Raw genomic sequence first — 19129 nt, forward strand, 5'->3', positions numbered from 1 at the left:
AAAATTGAAACCCACTTGTTTGGAGACGAAGCCACCTGATATCTCCTTCTCTGGAACATATTAAACCTCACCCCTAGAGTGTTGATGAAAATTTACATTTCCATACATATTATCCGGGATAAAATTTGCAAAAGAGAGAGGGGAGAACAAGGGGCTATAACCACTCAACTTGTTCATCTGCGGGCCCTGAAAATTGAGATATTAAGATTGCGAAACCCGTTTGTCTGTTCTCACGAGCAAATTAATTTCTTGTTTGGTTTTAATGAGCCGTCAATACTGCTTCTCGATCTTTGATGAGCAGTTATTCTCAGGAGCCTATAGGAAATTTCAATTCGAACTTCCCTAGTATATTGTGAGAAATACGACGTAAAATTATTGATCTTAAATCTTCCTTCTAATGCAACCGACAACTACTACTGACAGGTGCTTTAACTGATCGTATTCTCAATAAGCACCGAAGGGAAACTATCCTCAATTCTTTCTTTTACCGATAATTCATTAGAAGAATGTAAATAGATGCCACTAGCTGTTTACGTATGCCGGCTCAAAATGAACCTCAAAGGGGGCGCATATCTATATCACCACAGACAGCTAGGCCAAGCTGAGGTCTCTGGAATCAAACTGCCAGGGATCTCTGCTGGCATGGGAGTGCCGTAATACCACAAAGCAACTGGCCAGAGGCAATAAAGTGACTCTTTTATGGGTACCAGGGCATTGTTATGTAGAAGAAAATGAAAAAGTCGATGAACTTGAAAAAAGAACATCAAGCTTAACACCTGCTAGACCTGAGCTCTTCTGTGGGCTTGGAAAATACCAATAAAAGGCAGTGGTCCAATAATGGGAGTTGAACAACAGAATGACCTGCTGGAAAAACACTCCTGGACTTACACAGTCAAAGAAATTCGTGAAGATTTCACCGACTTACACCAGAAAACTACTAAAGCTGTTACGAGCTGAGCTTCGGGTGATGGTCAAACTGCTGACAGGGCACTGTCAGTAGTACAAATGTTCTTTGTACCGTATGGGAAAATCAGCAGAAGAGTTTTTTGGGCTTTGTGGATCAGAAACGGAAACAGCTGAACACATGGTATGCAAGTGTCCAAAGCTGGCTGGTCTAAGAACCATACATATGGGGAAACAGGTCCTGGATACTCACGAGGTAACTGCCAAGGGTCCTAAAGATATTGTTAGTTTTATCAACACCATTGACGACCTCCTTGGGTTCCTATGAATGAGTGGGGTGTAGAGAACAAAAGATCTGCATGGTTGCAGTTACCGAAAGGCTAACCGAGCCACAAGAACCCCCGTTCGAATAATAAATAATATAGATGCCAGCAAATCGATTCCTTCAATGATCTCAAGGGGAGCAAGTAAGCGGGGATATCTTCTCAAAGCTAGGAAATATTTCTCGCCAGATTCTTTTACTCTGCAAGGCCCAGATCAGACTAGAACATCACAGAGTTAAGGCTATGAACCAGGGCTTCAGGCAAAAGAAGCCCGTTCGGAACAATTAACATGTTCGTCAAAGCGTCCCCTCTATGATTTATTGGTATCCTCCACCATCTTTAGAGCCACCCCCATAAAGCGAGGTCTACATGTCATTATGCTAAAAAAAAACTCTATCGCTGTCTCAGGGACAGATTTCAGAGCATCTGTAATACTTAGACAGGCTTTCTTCTTGAATTTAGTCCCAAAGGTGCGGTTACAGTTCCTCTTTTGTCAAGCAGCCTAGGGCTGTTCATCGTGCATATACCTATGCTGTTCAATACAAAACTCCAAGAAATTGTGTTAGCTGAAAATCCTTCTTTCACGTTCAAGTTCAAAGAATTTCAATAACTCCATTTTTTCAAATATCCTGAACTTTTTTGTCTGTTGGAAACCCTAATGGAAAGTACCTACTTAATTCAATGAGAAATCTTAAGGCTTCAAGCTAAACTTCATTTTAGACCTAAAATGTTTCCATAAAAATGAAGACTAGACACTAGGGTATCCAGACTTATCGAGAATTTCATTTACATTCAGAATATGATATGAAAACTGGCTATTCTCCTTTAAGCAGGGTAGTATCGTGTTTCACCACTTTCGAACCACCCTATAAAGTCAAAAATAATTTCGGCTTATACGCTAAGTATAGTCGATAATGATTTAAAAAAAAACATTTTTACGAATTTGTGAAATGATTGAGTGCGGTTAAATTACCATTTGGTCTGATAATTTCTTCAACGATGGCAAGGAGATGAATTGACAGCAGCAAAAGCGGTAAGTCGTTCGAGATTTCTTCTTCTTACAATTGAACTTTGGAGCAAATCTACAGTGTGAAATTACTTTTTAGACATAGGGTAAGGACAGGTTTTTTGGATCGAAATATACGATAGAACCAAATATGCTCCAATAAAAATTGCTCTAGAAAAAGTAGGCAGAACTTTAAAGTGGACTATAATCTTACAGCAAAAATAAACAATTGAGAATAATGTACATTTTTCAGCAACGTTTTCCCAACAGTACATAATATACTGTTCATAAATGAAATATTATTTGAAATTCCTTCTCAGATCGACTAAGATTATCGTGTTCAAACAATAACAGTATCAATATTATGTGAGAAAAACTAGAGGGTGTGTCCAAAATCTACCAATTAATTTAATTATCAGAAATCATCACGTGGTGCCTGCTACAATAAAATGAGGTCATATATCGAAAAATATTGCTTGTTTTGAGTTATGCCTCTGGGTTTTGATTACAAGGGAGCAACAAATAGGTAACGAAATTATTAGCAAAAAACTAAACAAAAAACACAATTCTTACCGTCTGTATTACCACATTAATGATTTATCAAGGCATATTTGGTCCTATCGTCATATTCTCTTCCAAATAATCTATACCCCAATAGTTATGATTCAGCCTGTATAGTGATCTAATTTCCAATGATTTGAGGATGCTAAGTTTTTCATATTTCAAGTATTTTTCCTTAAGCAGAAATTACCTCTGCAATTCCAATGATTCATGAACGATAATCAAATGTCACACAGTATTAATTCAATCCCATTCCATTCCTTTAGACAGATAGACATTTTTTATACGCCAAAGTCGTAATTCAGAAAGTTTATTCCCGAAAGGGGAAAATTACTAATAAAATCCGGAGGAAATCGATTTTCCTGGCCTTCTGGATTTTTTTCCGATTGTTAAAACGCACTCAGAAAATGAGGTTTTTATGGAATAATCCGACTTTTCTCTGTCGAATGGCATTTTACACTCCGCCAACGAATTATGATTGGTATTACTGGAGCAGATAAAATGGAAAATGTGTCATGGGTTATTCAAATCTTTCAAGCACAATAAGATGGTTTTACGCGTACATTTACGTCCTATTGACAGGCAGATAAACCAATTGTGTGTACGAAAATGAATAATTTCAGCAGTTCACAGGGTTTTCCTTTTAAGATGGGATACATAGATTATTCATTTTGCGGTAGGGAAAGGCAGAGATGGCGTCAGGTTGTTTTTGAATACACAAAATACAAACTTATGAAGAATAAATCAGTTTCTCACAGAATAAAAAGCTGAATGATAAGAATTTCGATGCATATTAGATTAAAATTGAATTGGACATACAGTGTTTTCAAAAGTGAAGCTTTTTTTTTGACAGAAGGTAGAACTCGTCAAAATAAGTCGTTTAACCAAAAATTTAATGATTTTCATTGAATTTCAAGTATGGGACTGTGGAAGGTGACTCCGTCATCGCAAAAACGAAACGAAACATAAACATATGGCTGGACAATAAATGGTTCAGTACCAAGTTCATCGGATTAGATGCATCAGGTCACTTTTGAGAGAATCATAATTGTTGTATCGTGCAATTTAGGGTGAAAAAAAATTAAGAAAATCGAGGCAGTGTCTTGAAATAACTTATGCTAGTTATGTTGAAAAAGTGCTCTGATGTTTCCCCATTTAAATAAATAAATAAATAAATAAGGCCTTTATTTCTTTTACAGAAATCTCAAGGGGAAGTTCACCCAAAGGTGTTCTACCACTTAACCCTTGTTTTTACATTAATAAAAAATTATGTGTGCAATCCATCCCAAATAATAATAATTAACACAGGAACAATAATAGAGCAAAAAATAAAACAGAAAAAAAAAATATATATTATTCATTTTCTTGCCTCCTCGGAGATTGAAAAGTGTTATACCGAACCATTGAGCAAGTATTCTCTGATTTTATTCTTGAATCTACTATCTTTAAGTTGTTTAAAGTCGTAAGGAATCTCATTATACAATTTATAGATGATAGATTTCATCCCATTTTTACGACGATTGTTGAAATGTTCGAAAAAAAAGATTGTGATGCCCATGGTAAAAAAATTCGTGAATAATTTAGACGAATTTTATTGTCGAGATTTGGCAGTCTTATTCTATTTTTTACACTTGTGTCCTAAGTCTCTTCTGTCAGTTGGTATAGAAATGAGCCATTTCATAAAATCGTGTAAGTTACTAAAAATTAATGAGAACAATTCGGCTATCCTAAGTTTCCATTTTCATTATCACGTTAATATCAAACGAGCCAAAATATACTAAACGAAAACACATGGTCGAATCAGGAGATAAGTTTTTTCCCACTGCTTTGCTATAATTCAGCTAACAAACGGTCTAGGGTCGAATAAGGATCTATTTCAGTAATAATTTTAAATTTTTTTTTCAACTTTGTCATTTTGGAAGTTTTGTATAGGTGATTTTTGGTGAAACGCTTCATTTTGACCAGTTCTACCTTCTGCTGAAAAAAAGGCCTCATCTTACACCCTGTATTTAATTTCAAATATTGAAGAAAATTTTATTAAACTAACTGTTCCCTAGGAACTGAATTCAGGAATAACCTTTGTTGAAGAAACGAAAAGCCCTAGATTTAAATGAAAATAGAAAAGGTTCGCAATATTTTATTTTTATTATTTACCTCTTTTGTAAAAAAAATAGAATAAGCTATTTGCAACCTTGCGAAATGCAACAATTTTTGTTTAAACAAAACAACATTAACTCTTTAATCATACTTTCTTCAATCATCAATGTTTGTTGATGTTTCAGAAACATTTATATTAATAAAAGAGGATCTATGGTTTACTTCAAAATGCTTTATTGTTCAAACGATCGCACCAAATTGGACAATTCTTTTTTTGTTGTGTTATTATTGTTAGGGCAAGGTTTATATAACAAAATATTCCCAAAAAAAATTGTACAGAACAGAAAAAAAGGCATTCCTTTTTCTTACGACCAATCGAGCAATCACGATGAGTTAGTTATTATTATCTACCCTAGAAATAATTTAAATGGCAAAACTAGGTTTGCCGGGTCAGCCAGTATACAATAAAATTCGATTTATTTGACAAATAATTCAATTTTCAAGCATTCAAGAATCAATTCGTCTAATGGAGTGGAAGATAATCATAACCATCGATATTTTTTCCAACTTATTGGTTGAACAAATCTTGTGTATGCATTTTTGAAAGACAAGAGAAACAGGTTGAATTAGATTGCACTTCTAAACCCAATTTTTTTTATTTCTGAAAATTCCGAATGCAGACGTAATGAAGGAACAATCCTGCTCCTACAATAAATTAAAATACCTTCGAATCGCACCACAAACGGTGCGAATCTTGACTGAATTAGAATAAATAACCAACTCGGTCGGATCCAACTTTTTCCCCAGAAAAAAGAAATTCGTTAACTGCTTGTGAAAATTCATCATTCAAATTGTATGCGTTTCCTGATGGTGAAGTTTTTGCGTGGGTGGTCGTTCCACCTACTTCGTGTCGAGGAAGTTATTCAACGCAGCAGGTATTTCATTGCGGGATTGTCAGAGTATATCGATAATGACAAACAATAATGATTTCTGGTCCAATTCCTAACCTGATGATGGCTTTTTTGAAGGAAAATATGGAATATAATCATGAGGTATTAAATTAACGTGAAGAAGTTAATAGCAAGCGATATTATCGCACTTGCAGGTTATGTGCACCTTTTTTATTGCTGAGCTTTCTGTAGTTTCTTCAGCGTCGTGTACTTTATTCGGGTTATTAAGCGATTTATAATGTCTTCATCCTGTAGTGGTTAATGTCAATTGGTGGTGTCAAATATCATAGTGATTGTACCATTATCTAATCCAGATATATTTCCCAATATTTCGATTTATTTTACCTACTTTCATTCCTAATTCTCAAGATTTTTTTTTCAAATGTTACGAGTACTGTGATGTGTTTAGATTTTTTTTGAATATAATCTGGAAGAATATTTGAGATATATTCATTCGTTTGCGATATACAAGGTCACCAAAGGGTTCATGGTTCAGAACTTTATTTCTATCAAATTGACATGAATTTTTTTCCAAACCATGAGCATATACTAAAAATATTTTCTGTGCTAAAATAAAATAAAAGGATTCTGTTTCTCCAAGTGGTAACACTTCATTCCTTAAAATTTTTGGTTTGAAACAGAATTGAGTAATCTGAGGCCGAGAAATCTATGAAATCGAAATTTAGAGTAAAATAAGAAAATCTAAAAAAACTGGAGGGTTGCATAGAAGAAAATAGAATCCTTGTGTGTATTTCATTTTCTAACAACTGTATATACAAAATATTGTTTGAAAAAAAATCATGTCGATAGCTTGGATAGAAACAAAATAATGAACCTTGTACACACCCCTGTGGGTCACCCTGTATTTACATTTCAGTTCAGTGTTCACTAGGAATTTGAAATTCCTTATTTTGATCACAATTATTGAACAAACTTAGACCATATTGCTTGCATGTTAGAAATTAGAAATACCAATAAATTCATATACGGGTATAGCTGGAGAGCCTTCATAACGCAACAGTTTTTTCACAGTGATGTTTGAAGAGGAATATTTCGAAAACATTGCAATAAGTACATTCCTCCGAAATTAGATTTGAAATGAAAGACTTTTCCAGGTTATACCAAGTTGCCCACATAAAACAGTCTTAGCTTTCCTGAAAACGTCGAAATAGGTCAATTTTTATTAGCAGGGGGACATTTTCTGATTTTAAAATCGTGGGTGTACGAACATCCCCCTAAACAAAAACATGGTGACTTCCCCCTCAAGAATCTCAATTGGCAATTGCGGTTGAATGTTTTCATTTATGAATATGCTACAAAAATTCTACAATTCTGCTTGGCATTCGTTGGGTGTAAAAAACTTGTTGGAAATGATGGGTGCAGTACATTGAGTCGACGAGTTTTTGAAGTATTGGGATGTTGAAATGACCTGCTTACAGGCATCATTTAAATTTTTATTCAATGTGTTCATCCACATATTGTAAAACTTCATGTGTGATCCGAGGATTAAAATTGATTTATCATTTGAAACCGAAAAGTTGGCGTAGTCCTGAAAATTTGATGAAGAACGTCATTAAAATCTTCCAAATTACAATTATTGTTTCATATTTTGAACATGCAATGAATCAAACTACAAGAAATGTTCTTGAAAAAAAAAATGTTCATCAGAGACAACACAAAAATTTGAATATCAAACAAATAATGCACTTCACACATCAGTCATACCTTCAAAATGATATCACTCGACCACTATTGCCATTTAGTGTTCTTGAACGGGTTGATACTCTGCTTAGGGATGATTATACACACACGAATTTGCTATCAAATTGAAATTGACCTGTTGCCTAAGTTTTTTTTTTAATTATATTTAAGTATACGAATCAACTTATTTTTTTGGGCCACCTGGAACTCAGTTTTCCATTTGACTAGCTGACCTATGAGCTACACAAATTAAATACACGTTTAAATTCTGTGTGGTCATGTATAAAAGCACCATGTTTTAATTGAATGGCTTGAAAAGGAAAATTATTTTGGTGATTTGCAATGAATAATTGTTCAGCAAACAATTGAATTCAATCAGAATTAAACTCGACCGAATGAAATCCGTTCCGAATCAGTTTTGATGGGAATTTTCTGACCTACATGAAACTCATTTGAATAAGGGATTTGTATTGCTATAAAAAAATTTTATTCATAAAATATTTCAGGTTATTGCAGTGTAGGTTCTTAATATTACGTCATGTTTTTCAGGACTTCAAACACCAGAATTAAATTTATTATTATTCATGAAATATTCAACTCAAAATCTATTATTCAATCCCATTTAATTTGAGGAACATTTAGGATCCAGACAGTGAATCCTAACATTTCCTACAAATTTCCTGAAAAAAACTATAAGTCTGAAAATGAGTATTATTTACCAAAGAATTTCCTAATACACTGCTCAACTGATAGACAGAGAGAAATTTATACGTGATTTTTATCAATTGTAAGCAGTGCATGTACAGTTTCGGGTAAACCAAATTTTTGAAAATTGTAAATATGCCTCGAATCCCGGTTTTCGTTTAATTGAAATCATTGACACCGGCTCACCACAGATATGTAAATATGTATATAATACACAATTTTCCCTTTAATAGAAGGTCCTGCAAGCCTCATAAGCCCATTTAATTAAATCTGTAATACGTTTTCATATACAGGTTTGTTGCACAGTAGTTCACGACTGCTCTGAGTAGGCGCAGATCAGTTTCCGAATACTTCTGATTGATCTGCGCATGCTCTCCCAAGTTGCGGACAGAATTGTTCCGACGTTTCAACATTTTCTGTAGAGAAGTGTCGACTCCTGATATAGAAGATTCCCTTCACATTCATCTCACCACATTATGTCCTTCTGAAAATACGACACTATCGATCAATTGACTCAAATATCCAATTTTCAGGAATTACGGTAGGTGATGAGCTCGGGTTCAAAGAGTCTATCTCCAACGTAGAAATCAACAATAGAAGAAGATCCGCACAACCCTCGAAATTTCAGCAGCAAATCCTCAAAGCCGAACATGATAGCAGAATTGATAAATCGGTGAGTTATAATAATATACTATTGCCTTATGGATGTATGGGTATATCAGGGCGAATTGAATAATTGGGTAAAAACCTATTCACGGGCACGTGTGCATTGTGAATATAAATAGAGCCTATCGAACGAAAAATCCATTTATTTATTATCCATATACGTTGATAGCTTTAAAATCTGCTGCAATTTTCCTGGAATTTTAGGCATAGCCGGATAATTACCATTCTACACAAATGAATTTCGATAGGTCTCAAATAAAAAAAACTTTTGATATACCTAATATTATTCATTATTCAGATTTAATTTCAGGAGTGTTTTTCGTGTGCTCGAAAAGTCCTTCTGATAATTTTCTCTTCAAACCCAAAGAGCATTCACAGATTGAATATAAAAAATGATCTGTCACTTGACTCGCCTTTCTGATTGGCAGTTTTAGTTTTTATGTCATTCCATACTGTTATTCACTCAATTTCGTAATCATTATTTGAAATTGATAATAATAATAAAGCTATTGACATAATTTGAACTTCTTCTCGAAGATAAACAACAGATTATAGGATTCAAGATGACAAAAAGTGTTTCTCACTAACGGCAAGAAAGGTAGCATCCTTGCTTGAGTCCTCTAGTTGACATGAATTCATCACTAATGAGGTTGCCTTGTTTGAACTTCATTTTCGCTTCCCTGGCTCAACTGCTTTTATTAATTCGACATTTACTTTGGTGGTTTCTAATGCCTCCCATAGTTTGTTTAAGGGTATACAGTCACAAGCATTTCTAAGGTCTACAAACAAGAGATGTTATTCTTGATCGTAAGTTAGCTTTCAACATTTAACGGTACTGTATACGTAAGGATGTAGCAATAATACCACACCACAAGTACACCGATTTTTAACTGGCGAAATTCAAGGATAACAAAAATTTTATACACGAAATCCCAGCTCCCCTCCTTTCGTATTATTTATACAGGGTGAGTCTCTGACTCTTACAAATATACAAAAGCTTTTTCCTCTCACTATTTTGTACGAATCGGCTGGGTTTAAAAGATACAGGCTGTTGGAAAACCATAAAAAATGTTATTTTTAGTTATATCACACAAATGGTTTTATTCAATGAAATGAATCTCGGAAAGTAGTTTTTCATTTATTTGATGAATCTCTTTCGAACACAAGAAAGCACTCACATCTTCCAGTTTTCTCATTGAGACCATTGCTTACCATAAAAATGCCAAAAATTCAAAGAACCCAACTCTTTGAAACTAAGCTGGACGCAATCTAATGAATATTTGAACGTTTTGTGAAATAAAAGTATTCTTCATATTTTCTCGTATAATTAAGATACTGTATATACCCGACGTGTCTCTGATAATTTTTCATTAGGAAAGTTGTACATGATAAATTTGTATACAACTTTTGTCTGAAGCAATTTTACATACTCTCAACTGTTTTCGTGTAATACATTGACGGCGATAAGGGCAAGGAGCTTAGCCACACATACGAAAGGCCAAGGTCGATGTAGAAACACAGTCTAATGTACATTTGTGCATATATCTCAGAAACGTTCCAACGTAGAAGGAATTGCTTCGGGCAAAATTTGTAGAAAATATTATGCTCTACAACTTTGATAATGAATGCGAAAACAATTTGAAGCTCAGGAGAGGAGATAATTTAAAAAAACTGAGTTTTGTGACCTTTATGGTGAATTTTTATTGTTTCGGCTTATTGAAACTGTCAGATTATATTTTTTGCAATATTCTTGAATTGTTAGCTTCAAAATAAGAAAAAAGCCACTGTGCTCGAGAATGTAAACGTGACGTTACATTTTTGAAAGTTTGGTGCCCTCCCACACATCTTAGTCACGCCTTAATTGTCAGAAGAGAATATATTCTTTTCAACATGTGATTAACCACATATATCTAAATCTCTCACGCTCGAGTATGTACAATGATCGTGTTTTTTACTATTCTGACAGGCTGTCCTAGACAATTCCCCCTATTTACAGGTTTAATTTTTGGTAGAGTTGCTCTAGAGGGTCCAAGATATTTCCCCTTGTATTAATCTGACACGCTCGAGCAAATCCCGAATTTGCCTCATGGGCTCCCCAACTACAAGTGATAACGTCGTAAACCATAAGGAATTGTAGAGTTTTTTTGGAAGGTTGCGCGAATCTTTCTGTAATTGGAATTTTTTTTAGTTTTCTTCATCGTGAGGGTTTTCGTTACATGGTTATTAATTTTTTGATGCTGATTATAAGATATCATTTTTTTTTTTGGATTTCATTTTTCATAGTGAGGTTTGTTGATTTACTGCCCATATTCTTCCTTGAATTATTCTAATGATATCCTTTCGTTTTACTGTGGAATATTGCGCAAGCGAAGCCAAAGGTTTAGGCCAGTTTTTTATGATAAAAGAAAAATTACTGAAACAGCCTTTCATGCAGCTAAATCGATTTGGAATTGCAGGGAATATAGACCTAGGTCTCCATCTGAAAACACTCGTACCTATAAGAAACAACCAACGTGTTTTTCATACTCCTGCAGGCAGCGCATGAAAGGAATAAGGAAGTTTCCTCACGAACGATGTTTTTGAAATTGGCGAATGAATACCCAGGATTGACGGCTGAATTATCCTATAATTTCACAAATTCTCATGACGTTCCGAAAATATCCAGCAGGCGCCGACGAATGACAGTTATTAAGTTGGCCCCTATTTTGTAGGGAAAGAATTGGGGTCGACATTGATGAGTCTGAATTTTACAGATAGAAGAGAATGGTGGACTCATTATTTTTGATTGACCCGTATAATGATAATAAGGAAATTTTCCTTTCAAGGCATATCACATTATACTTTGATGAAGTATATATATATTTTTATGTTCCATATAAAATTTTATTGCTCTCTATTGCTTTCCTGAGTAATGCAGACTTTTCAAATATTGAGTATGACAGATGTGGATGAAGAACAGGCGGTATAATCTGTCCCTGTTTCCAGATCTCATTATTAGCATCCAAATACCTTGTTTTTCACTAAAACGTTAGACGCAGCTAAGACCTTGCCCTTCAATATAATATTTCAGCTTATTCTTTACACAAATGCATGATCATTGCACTTATACGGACAGACAGAGAGTTTTTTGAGGTTTTTATTTTGTTTTCATATATGGTACCCTGTTGAGACAGAAAAAACGAGACAAAAGCATTATATAATATACAGGGTGTATTTGGAGGTGAGGCCTTTTTTTTAACAGAAGGTAGAACTGGTCAAAATGAAGCGTTTCACCAAAAATCACCTATACAATACTTTCAAAATGACAAAGTAAAAAAAAAATTGAAAATGATTACTGAAATAGATCCTTATACGACCCTTGACCGTTTGTTAGCTGAATTATCGCAAAGCATGTATATCTCCTGATTCGACCAGGTGGTTTCGTTTAGGATATTGGCTCGTTCGATATTTACGTGGGAATGAAAATTTAGGGTTTTCACTCCCAATCTCTGAAACAAACTCAATTAAAAATGAAATCAACGATTTGCTCCTGCGTAAATTCTTGCACTAATTTGTCAGGAGCAAATTAACTAGAAAAAATTGTTGCCTGACAATGAACTCAAAATAAATAACGTTGAAGAGATGCAGACTCCTCCCAGAATAAATTTCAATCGATATATGAAAATTTAGGATTGCCGAATTTTTCTCATTATTTTTTAGTAACTTACACGATTTTATGAAATGGCTCATTTCGATACCAACTGACAGAAGAGACTTAGGAGCCAAGTGTAAAAAATAGAATAATCCTTCAAAATGTCACCAATAAAATTCGTCTAAATTATTCACGAATTTTTTCACAATGGGCATCACAATCTTCTTCGAACATTCCAACAATAGTCGTAAAAATGGAATGAAATCAGGAAAACATCACAGCACTGTTTCAACATAACTAACCCTAAACACTTTCAAGAAACCTGATGCATCTAACCCTATGAACTTGGTACTGAACCATTCATTGCTCAGCCATATGTTTTGCTTCGTTTTTGCGATGCCGGAGTCACCTTCCACAGTCCCGTACTTGAATTCAATGAAATTTTGTCGAACTTCTAGGGGTTGTATCTTAGCCATCTTGGCTATTTTATATAGACAATTTATGGTTGAACGACTTATTTTGATGACTTCTATACCTTCTGTCAAAAAAAAGCCTCAACATTGAAAAAACCCTGTATGCAAGACAGTATAAGTACAACAACTGGACTCCTTCTTATGAATAAATGAACCCACATTAAGCACTTTGTCAAAGTGATATCTGAAATCATTCTATAATTTGCTTGGTTATTACCGGAAATAATTCCCACGTTGATAGTGCAGCGGGTACATGGATCACTTTCTTCTGCTGCGCACCAGAACAATAATTAGATGTATGAAATATCACATAACTCTGATGGTTTAATGGATATGAATAGCACCTGTGCCCCTGCATTTGAGTTATGTATAATGCAAGTTACCGACAAAGATTTCGTTTGAACCGATTATACCTGTGCGCTCCATGTTAAGGGCATACACATGGGGTTGTAATTCCGTACATTAAATGTTCGTATACAGTGTATTGAGGACCGTTTAATGCTGTAGATGCTGAATAATCAATATTCAATAAACACGGGTTAGATGGAAAATAAATCTCTGATATAGAAACAAACATCTTTCCAGTTATTGATATATATTTAGTCTTTTGATATGGAGCATAACAATTTTGAACATCAAACAATAATTATTGCATGTGTATAGGCTACAGTTTCAGCAGAAGTTAGCGTAATGGGGTACCATACAATTTCAGCATAAAACAAGGCTGCGTATTAGCGCCTTTACTGTTCAATATTTTCGCCATAGCTGTCTCGATAATTGCTGACATGAGTATGCCCGTAGGAGGTGTTGGGATAAGATTCAGATTTGATGGACGCCTGCTTAACCTGAAGCGCCTCAGAGCAAAAACCAGTACCAAGTTTATCACTGAACTTCAATATGCAGACGACTGTTCACTTATCGTTAGCAGCTCGGAGGATCTACAGATAATGTTGGACACCTAAAAACATATATACGAAGCTTTAGGCCTTAGACTCAATATCGACAAAACCAAAATCCTGGTAAGTCCGCCAGAAAGCCTTCAAAGAGATATCAGCCTGGAGAATGAAACTCTAGAACAGGTCGAGCAGTTCAAATACTTGGGAAGCTTCATAAATACTGGGGCTAACCTTGACACAGAAATACAAAACCTTATCAATTCGGCATCGCGAGCATTCTGGAAGCTGAAGGACAGAGTTTTTCAAAATCACGACCTCAATCTGAAGACCAAGATAGCTGTTTACAAAGCAGTGGTCCTCCCAACGCTTCTTTACGGAAGCGAAAGCTGAACGCCCTACAGGCGACATATTAAACAGCTTGAACAAACGCAACAACGTCATCTAAGACAGATAATGCACATCAGATGGTTCCACAAAGTTTCGAATGCAGAAGTTTTGCAACGAGCGAGTTGTACAAAAATTTAGATTCAAGTAACGAGGGCCCGACTCAGATGGAGCGGCCACATTCTGAGGATGCAAGACACAAGACTCCCCAAAATAGCTCTATATGGCGAATTTACTGAGGGAGCCCGGAAACCAGGAGGCCAGTATAAGCGGTTTAAGGATATACTGCATCAATCCCTAAAATCAGTTAATGCCAATCATAACTGGGAACAACTAGCGTTAGACAGGTCACAGTGGAGGTCTTTGGTACACAGTTATAATGGAGACTCGAGAAGGATACAGCGGCGGTCAGATCTGGTTGGTGACTATCCATGTCCGGACTGTGGTAGGATCTGTAGGTCACGGTTGGGTCTCTACAGTCACAGGAGAGCATACAGTCGCAATTAGCCCTGAAAAATTATAAGTCTGTCCGCACCTTTCTTTTCTTTTTTTTTTTTTTTTGTCTTTTTGTAGATTCATTCCCGGCAACGGGATACAGCAATGAATGAATGAATGAATGATTTTCAGCTTAGGGAAACACCCCTGTGAGTGTAGTGGATTGCAAGAGATTAAACTGTTTACAAAATAAGCTGAAATATTTCATACTGAAGGGCATCTCGCACGTCGAACATTATGGGATATAAAAATTAACCAAGGCCATCTTGGACTTCAGGTCACGTAAATCTATAAGGATTTCTTAAGAAATTAGTCGAGTATACAAAAATAATAAGGAAAAAAAATAATGATGCATCCTTATATGATAAGTATTGAAAATTCGTTTATTTTTTTCATATCTTCTAGACAGTCAGGTGATAAAACTTACTGAATTATACTTATACAAGTATGAGAGAGACGAACAAACATCCCTGTGTGGAACAGGGCGCGGGGTAACAGATAGTGAACTTCATCCATAAAACCACTCCGTCTTGAAGGGAAAAGTAAACATTGACAATATTTCGAGTTATGGGATATCCTGTCCAAAAAAAGAACCCCTTTTTCTGGGTCAAACCGACGTCATACCTTATATTGATTCCTATATCGAAAAATAACACATTTCATATTTGTTTGTTCGAATTTTCCATTTTTAGCTCCTCTGTTTTCGTTTATTATTGAAATACAAATTTATACTCATAGATTTGATATAATGGGTGGCTGTAACATCCACGTTCGAATGTGGTTTATAAAATTTAATGCCGGCCATTGGCATAGCTCCTGGCGTACACTATAAACATCAATTCTCCCGGATCGGGCTCGTTTCCCCGAACTTGATTCAGCTGACTAAGTTCAGATAGATCGGATTTATGACGATTAATTCATAACTTAAAAGTTGAAATAGAACTGGGGGAGGTGTTCGATGCCCTCGTGGATTGGGGAAGTTTCCTGATCATTACGATCGTTTCCTTCGAGGATGACATGAAAAATTCATTGGAATAGACTTCTTAAACATTAATTGGTTTTAAATTTAGGAGTAGAACTGAAGGAATCGGATTATTCGAAGTCGGCAACAATTAATAATTGGCTGGACATCATCATCAGTTCTCAGAACGCAGAGAGGAGCAGTGAGAATCCTGGGTTTCGATATTCGAATTGTTGTGCAAATGTTTTCAAAGGACTGGAAATAATTACATATATCATTGTTGATTGCGATTGGGGTTCCAGGAACCTCATAAGCTTCCGTTCATCGAAAACGCTATTGTGCTGTCTCTCCATAAAACTCACACTGATCCTCTTGTCAATAAATAATGAGCAACATAGGGTATTTCGCTGGACCTTCGCATGCACAACCACGTGGCGCACTTGACATTTGCTGCTGAAATGAAGCTGAGATTTTCTTTCAAAGATCGCCAATATTTCTCACCCTCCAACTTGTAGATATGGTAAATAGTGCTCTCACGTTTAGGGTGCTGCAGCATCAACTTCGCTTAAGCACTGCTTGACTATTTCTTTGGAGGTAACCTCGATATTGCCAAACGTTTGGTTCCTCTGCAAAATTGGCGATCTTTCACAAGTTTGTAGTTACTTCAATGGCCAATGTTATTCAGAGTTGACCCCTACTATGTCTGAAGAACTCCTCGAACAGATGAACCTCATTGGTATATACAGTACAGCGTCGGACATCTGGAACGACTCGATACGGTGGCTATTTTATACCTAGAGAATACAGACTGAGGAACTCTGTGCCATGCTTTTCCGGACAGCTTGGAACTAGATTCAAGGATTTTCTAGATTTTAGAGGGGTTACGTTGCACTGTGACATTAAGATCTATTTTGCTCCCATCTGAGCTGTTTTAGCTGCTATGTTGTCTACAGCTTGCTTTCCAGTTTCAGAGTTATAATAAGTTTGTCGATTCTAGAAGTTTCTCGTCCATAGCATTTTTTGCGTTGGCTAGCAATGCCTAGGCATTATTTCACCAGGGGATTTGAAGTGTCACCCTTCTCCCCACATAATATGCTCTCGTCAGTTTCTGCTGGATCAGTTCTGATTGGGTGCTACCTGAGGTGCCATGCTGTAAGGAATCTAGTAAGAGGATGTAAGATATTCTTGCTAAAATCCAGATACTTCTTAGAGAAGAAGAAACTTCTGGAGTGTTCTGGAGTGTTCCAGTCTCGAAAGATTCTTCCAGAGTGATTATTTTTTGGGTTTTCCTTCCCCTGAAACTCTTCCTTGTAGGTATATACCTTGTGGTTTCTTATTATACCACAGAAGGGTTCTGGACAATGAAAGGAGTTTGTGCTCCTTTCCTGACAAGTGTATTTGCCTCTTCATTTCCATTTATTCTCGAGTGATCGGGCTAAACAGACCTTGTTATTCTTGACTATTTCGTTCAATTTCCTTCAGTACTCTTATACCATCGTAGAATAGATGACGTGCGAGCTCAGTGCTTTGATCGAAGCCTGACTGCCAGAATGTATGCTACGCTGTGTCTAGGTTTATTTCCAGAGATCTTTGATTGCATATTTTTCTGCCTTAAGGATGCTTGGACAGAGGAATGGTGATAGTGAGCATCTGGTATCAGCTCTATACCATTTAATAGTATTACATTTGAGGATTTGGGGGTTAGGTTTCCATCTGCAATCCTGCCTTCAACTTAGCATCGTTTACTGAAAAGTTTTTTCGATGCTGTGTGTGCGTAACTGAAAGACTTATCCGATAGGATGTACTAAGTTAGAGAACAGTTTATGCCAGAAGCGGTTAAGTTCTCGATAAAATACGAGCCATGAAGATCTATTGAGAAATAAAGAGCAAATAAAGCTTTTGCAGCACATATACAGTGCTCTGAGGGGTACTTCGGTACCTAGGGAGAATCAGGATAAAAATTCAAATTTTATTGGTCAACATATTTTTCCCTTGATTGGATATATTTCAAGTGATATTGCATCGGCTCTGGAACTTTCAAAAGCAAATTTTCATAGTGCTCTACAAACAGGCCGTTTGCAGAGCACTTCTACGAGACTTTGAGTCGTACAAATATTTTTACAGTCAATTTTTGAGTTCAATAGAAACACTTTTTTCCTATACTATTTTTTCTGATTTGGCCCTGATAAAAAGATAAGGCCATTTTGAGTTTTCATAATGAGCTGTGCCACCCCTAGAAAAACAAACTTACCTTCAGAATAACTAGCAAAATCTGTGACACTACACATCTATGGATCTTTTAGGAAGAGTTGCATTCGGTCAAAGTACCCAATTTTTCGTATTTCACAGTAAATTTTCATTCACTTAGTTTCAAGTATTGGGTTCTTTTAATTTTTGGTATTTTTATGGTATGTAATGGTCATAATGAGAAAACTGGAAGACGTGGGTGATATCTTGTGGTCGAAAAAGATTTATCAAAGAAATGAAGTCAATAATTCGAAACTCATTTCAATCGATAAAACATTTTTTCATGGTTTTTCAATAGCCTGTATCTTTCAAACCGATTCGGAAAAAATGGTGAGGAAAAAAAGTGTTTCGTTCGAACTCAAGAGTCTATTGTTAAAATATTTGTATATACACTCTGTATATATTCTTCTGAAAAGAGTGATATAAACTTTCACAATCTAAAAACAATGAAGCGGGTGTAAAGAAATGGCAACAAGAGACAGAACCTAGAACCTGTTCCCCGTTCCAGATCTCAGTGTAAGCAGAGGAAAAATGTCAACGGGGTACTATACATATCTTCGTATAATATACATGAAAAGAGAGATAAAAACCTCAGAAAACTCTCTGTCTGCCCGTATAAGTGTAATCATAAAGAATTTGTGTCGAGAATAAGCTGAAATTATTATATAGAAGAACATCTTTTCCATAGGAAAAAATCCAAAAACTCCTTCGTTAAAGTGTAATGAGTCAAAATCTACTTACGATTCACGATTTAGCAAGAAAGGATATAGCCAAACCCCACAGTAGATTCTGAATTTCACGAAGAAAACGTTGATTTTTCGAATAATCCTAAACAAGAAGTGTCCAGTTGAAGTTTATTGATTTCCAAAGAATATGTGGATGCCCTCATACAACGATTCCATATTACAAGTCTGAGGCATGTTATTTTCTTGATTTCCGGTTTATGACCGAAATTCACTCAAAGCGGTTTCGCTTGGATTCAAGTAGTCGGGAAGATTCCAAAAAAATATAACGCTACTCTAAAGAAGGCAACGTTGAACTTCTTGCAGACGAAGGTTTCGCATTCATAATTAATACCGTTTAGAATTTTGATAACGTGCTTGCATTTTCTTGAAGAATAATTGAATTTC

At 35.7% G+C, this 19129-nt stretch overlaps 1 protein-coding gene across 1 annotated transcript in view; it reads left to right on the forward strand.

Moving 5' to 3' along the window:
• The window catches only part of LOC123322064, a 54829-nt gene that overhangs the window by 17069 nt on the left and 18631 nt on the right, over positions 1-19129 (forward strand). Inside the window, exon 3 of the mRNA XM_044909891.1 lies at positions 8780-8919. Coding sequence (XP_044765826.1) covers positions 8780-8919 — 140 coding nt within the window. The remainder of the gene's footprint in view (positions 1-8779; positions 8920-19129) is intronic.

The sequence above is a fragment of the Coccinella septempunctata genome, chromosome X (assembly GCF_907165205.1).
Source record: "Coccinella septempunctata chromosome X, icCocSept1.1, whole genome shotgun sequence".
Lineage (NCBI taxonomy): Eukaryota > Metazoa > Arthropoda > Insecta > Coleoptera > Coccinellidae > Coccinella > Coccinella septempunctata.